Raw genomic sequence first — 4388 nt, forward strand, 5'->3', positions numbered from 1 at the left:
TAAGAACATCATTCTTTGGCCTCATTCAACCATGAATAGCTTAGATCTGACCGATTTCCACATAAACAAACTAGGATTTGTAAGAATCTTAACATTTTCATGAAAGGATTTCCAACTTTCTTCAACATTTTACACTCAAAACCTTAAAAACCGATAGAAACGGAGCTCGAACCAACTAACTAATCATTCTAACGGTTAAAAGGTTCAAGATTCGGATACTATCTACAAGGTTCACCGATTTCGCGTTAAACATCAAACTACCGTTCCGAACAGTTCACCGGCCGGACTTGGGTGATTCCTGTCCGAACTGGTGAAGTAAGTAAGAACCCACGTTCTATGGTTTAACTCGCTGTCAGAATACCTTAAAATCATGACAAATAATCAAACAGCCAAGTGTTAGACGAAAGGCCGACCAGGTTAGAATTGCTGGCCGAACGGCTAGGCTGATCGAACGAACAGCCCAGCCGATCGAACATACCAGCCGATCGGCCGGGCCAGCCGATCGGCTAGCACATGGTTCCACACTTTTCAAATTTCATGAAGTATGCTATTGACGAAGTGATGTTCGATCGAATACGCTACTCGATTGGTAAACATTACTCTTCGGATCATGAGATACTATGCTTCAACACTTAATCGATTTTGCAACTCGTTCGTAGTATGGAATGCCAGCCGATTGAACAGACTGTTCGAACGAGTGGCATTCTGCTGAGAACCACTTCTGAAGTTCCTAACCGATCGATTAAGCCGGCCGATCGAATAGACTGTTCGATCGATCGACCTGAAAGGTAAGAACACTTCAGTGTTCTCAAATACTACAACGAAAACTTCAAAAGTTCAAACCATCATACACAAACACATCAGAGGAAGAAACAATCCACTCGAATGGTCCAGCCGATCGAGCCTACCGGCCGATCGAACAGGATTATTCAAACGGACTTTCAAGCCGAATGAACAGCCCGTTCGATCGAACCTGCTGTTCGATCGACCAGGCTATTCGATCCATTTACACTTGTTTGATTTCCACGTTACTCATTGTTGTGCTATCGAACTATTCAGGCTAACCCTACTCTCAGCGCTCCCTTCAATCCATAACCAACCACTATGAGTATACTCGAACCCTTTTTGCTTTAGCAGTTTTGGGTGTTACATACGTTACTTATCAAAATCACAAGCGAACACACTACTCAAACTATTTGAACGCTAACCGATTGCATGTATTACATGATTAAATGTATGCTTGTTGTTATGTTTACACGTGGAATGTTGTCTACCTGCCTTAGCAATGTAGTACTATAGTTTGGACTCAGCACCCGTTCACACGGGGGTTGTTAAGGACAATTACTTGCATGGATTACGGTGGTAATCATGTATTGCGAACTGTCTCGGACAGTCAACCCGCAGTCGTTGGTATCGATAGGTCCATGTCGATAATTAACATGCATCATTTCCCTCTGTGTACGTGCTGGTTATGCGTAAACTATTCGAACTCTATATGCTATTATCAAACTTGTATGCTCACCTTTACATTTTATGTATTGACTTTATTTTAACGTATGTGACAGGTGTATAAGGTATTTGCTTGCTAGGGAAGTGAAGCTAGAATAAAGCCTTAGAGGCCCCCAACAAATAGTTGTGTGTCAGGAACAAGAATTTAGGGCATAGTTGTCTGTAGATCTTGTCAGGCTGGGTCTTTAGGAGCATTGAACAATATTTATGTTTTGTATTAAATCTGAGTTGTCGGAATAGAATTACTTGACTAGTTGTTATCTGTAATAATTTATTATATTATTTGGGACACGGTATGGGACGTGTCATTTTAAACTAGATAGTAATGATAGTTGTTATGGAAACTACTGGACAATCTGTTTTGCTCAGTGTCGCGCCCCGATGATTCCGCCATCGGTTGGGGTGTGACACTAAACCTACGTACTCATTACGTACCACTGTCCTCGGTTTGGGAAGGACGCCAGCGCTAAACCTACGTACTCATTACGTACCACTGTCCTTAGTTTGGGAAGGGCACCTGCGCTAAACCTACGTGTTCTTATACGTACACCGTCCTCGGATTGGGAAGGACGCCTGCGATAAACCTATGTACTCATGTACATACCTCTGTCCTCGGTTTGGGAAGGACACCAATACATGCTTCTAGTCTAGTGGTTCATAACACGGGGTAGCCCCCACTAATCATGGTTTGGAAAACAAGGAAAGTTGGTTCACCATAGTTGCAAACAAACTCTTAGTTCTTGAGAAACTACTTTAAACAAACACCTCCTGTGAACTCGCTCAACTTTGTTGTTGACTTGTTGTTACATGCCTTGCAGGTCGTTAGGTACTTCTGGAGCTTGCACGGGGAGGCGTGATCGTTGTGGGATATGAACCGTTATGTCCTATGCTTAACATTTGAATTTTAAACTATGCTTTGGTCATTTACACATTACTATGCTTCTGCTGATTTCTTGAACATGTTTGGTTTATTTTGAAACACCAATTATATTGTGTTTGGTTTTAACTACTTAATTGTATTGTTCAATATGATTGGTGGCTTGATCCTAGTCAGTCGCACCTCCAAGTGGTGGTACTCCGCATGTGGATTTTGGGGGTGTGACAAGTAAGATTCTCACGTGCCTTCCCAGCACTTGCCTCAATGGCTTTACCCACAGAATCTTGTCCTTTCGGTTTCGGGCAGTCTCTTTTATAGTGTCCTTGCTCACCACACACGAAGCATCCCTCGAGCGTAACTCCATCCAATGTACTCTCAGCATAACACTTGGGAGTCACATGTCCGGCTCGGCCACATCTGGCGCACTTCTCTTGTCCATCACCGATATTACCCTTTCCCGATTCTCTAGGGTTAGCTACACTTGCTTTCTCCAAGCTATGTTTCTTCCCATGTTCCTCTTCGAGATTCTTCTTTGAGCTCTCAGGCTTGCGCTTCTTCGAATCTCTAGTTCTAGGTTCAGAATGCTGGTTAGAATTACGCTGTTCCAAGGCAGTATTAACGTGTTGGGCTATGAGTTGTGCCAACTTTTCTAGTGTGGCAGGTAGTCCAGTACCTTGTCTAGCTTTTGGCGGCATTTTCGTCGTTTCTATTATTTACAACAATAATAATCACATAAGACGATAACCAAAATTAATTCAATCATTAAATGTCAGTGGACCAAACATTGCGTATGTATAATATCCACATATTAATGAGAATAACTTTTTAAACCAAAAGTAAATCATCTGATATTATAATAGAAATTAATAAACTTGTTTTCAGTACAACCCAACTACCCTTGGTATGTCTACATCGACACCCATAATAAGTTTTCACAAAAATTTCTACCTAATATCACAAAAATATATAACTGGCACGCAGGCCCCAAACAAAGTACCAAAAAGTTTCTAACACAACAACCACAAACGAACAACAACTAACACCTAACGCTTCATCCCTGAAAAATCCAACATCTTCCTGACCAGCTCCTCCAGATCCACTATCCTCCAATGCATCTGGTCCATCGCACTGTTATCCAAATCCTTCAACTCATCGTACTAATCCATTTGCCCCTCGAGGTCCTTCATCTTACCCTTGGTGGTATCCAGGTCTCTGCGCAAGGTAGCAAACTGTCGGTCACAGTGGCAACATCGATCTACCCAAACCCCTTTCTGCTTCTTAGAAGCAGATGCCGTCTCAGCATGTGATGTAGAAGCAATCTCCCCAGCAGGCCTAACCCTCTTCCTACGGCGATAATACACTAATAGAGGCGTAGTAGATGCGCATGACTTTAAGACAGGTAAGGATGACTCTGACAAAACAGGTGGAGGGACCTCAGTGATAGACTCGATCTCAGTAGCAGGTGGAACAACTGATGACTCTAATGGTCGAGCCGTGACAATAGTGGCGTCCACCACTGGTGCAATACTAAGAGATCCTCCAATAACAGGGACACCTCTGATCACGTCATCGATAACTGGTACGGTGCCAGATGATTGTCCTGTCTCCTAAATCAAGAGAGGAGCGTCATCGTTGTCATTAATCCACCCATTGCTAGTGAAAGCATATCGAGGGTCTACCTGGCTGGTAAAAGCAGTAGGGTCAACGCGGAAAGATGAAGCAAACTCAGCCATACCAACCATCTGTGGGGTCGTGATAGGTATCTCTGGTAGAATGGATCTGGGTGAAGTCTCGAAATCTGGCTCGCTACCTGAGTCGTTGATCTCGATGACCTCTTGCTTGTGCAACATCTGTGACACATATGTAACCATACAAGTAAGTGTGTGATCAATATGAATAGTAACACATAAGGCCCAAATAAACAGAAAATCACGTATGCACATAAACACATAAGGGTTTTCATACATGATAAAATTTTCCATGTTTATTCAAAAATCTTGGC

The 4388-nt window shown here is 42.7% G+C and overlaps 1 protein-coding gene across 1 annotated transcript; it reads right to left on the reverse strand.

The window, feature by feature from the left end:
* Window positions 1-2559: 2559 nt before the first annotated feature.
* On the reverse strand, window positions 2560-3081 carry LOC110933811 (DNA-binding protein HEXBP-like). The gene has a single exon (XM_022177016.1). The coding sequence runs from the start codon at window positions 3079-3081 to the stop codon at window positions 2560-2562; it is 522 nt and encodes a 173-aa protein (XP_022032708.1).
* Window positions 3082-4388: the final 1307 nt, after the last annotated feature.

This window comes from Helianthus annuus, chromosome 15 (assembly GCF_002127325.2).
Source record: "Helianthus annuus cultivar XRQ/B chromosome 15, HanXRQr2.0-SUNRISE, whole genome shotgun sequence".
Lineage (NCBI taxonomy): Eukaryota > Viridiplantae > Streptophyta > Magnoliopsida > Asterales > Asteraceae > Helianthus > Helianthus annuus.

Coding starts and splice junctions, on each gene's coding strand:
- LOC110933811 (XM_022177016.1), bottom strand. CDS start 3,081: ATGCCGCCAAAAGCTAGACAAGGTACTGGACTACCTGCCACACTAGAA.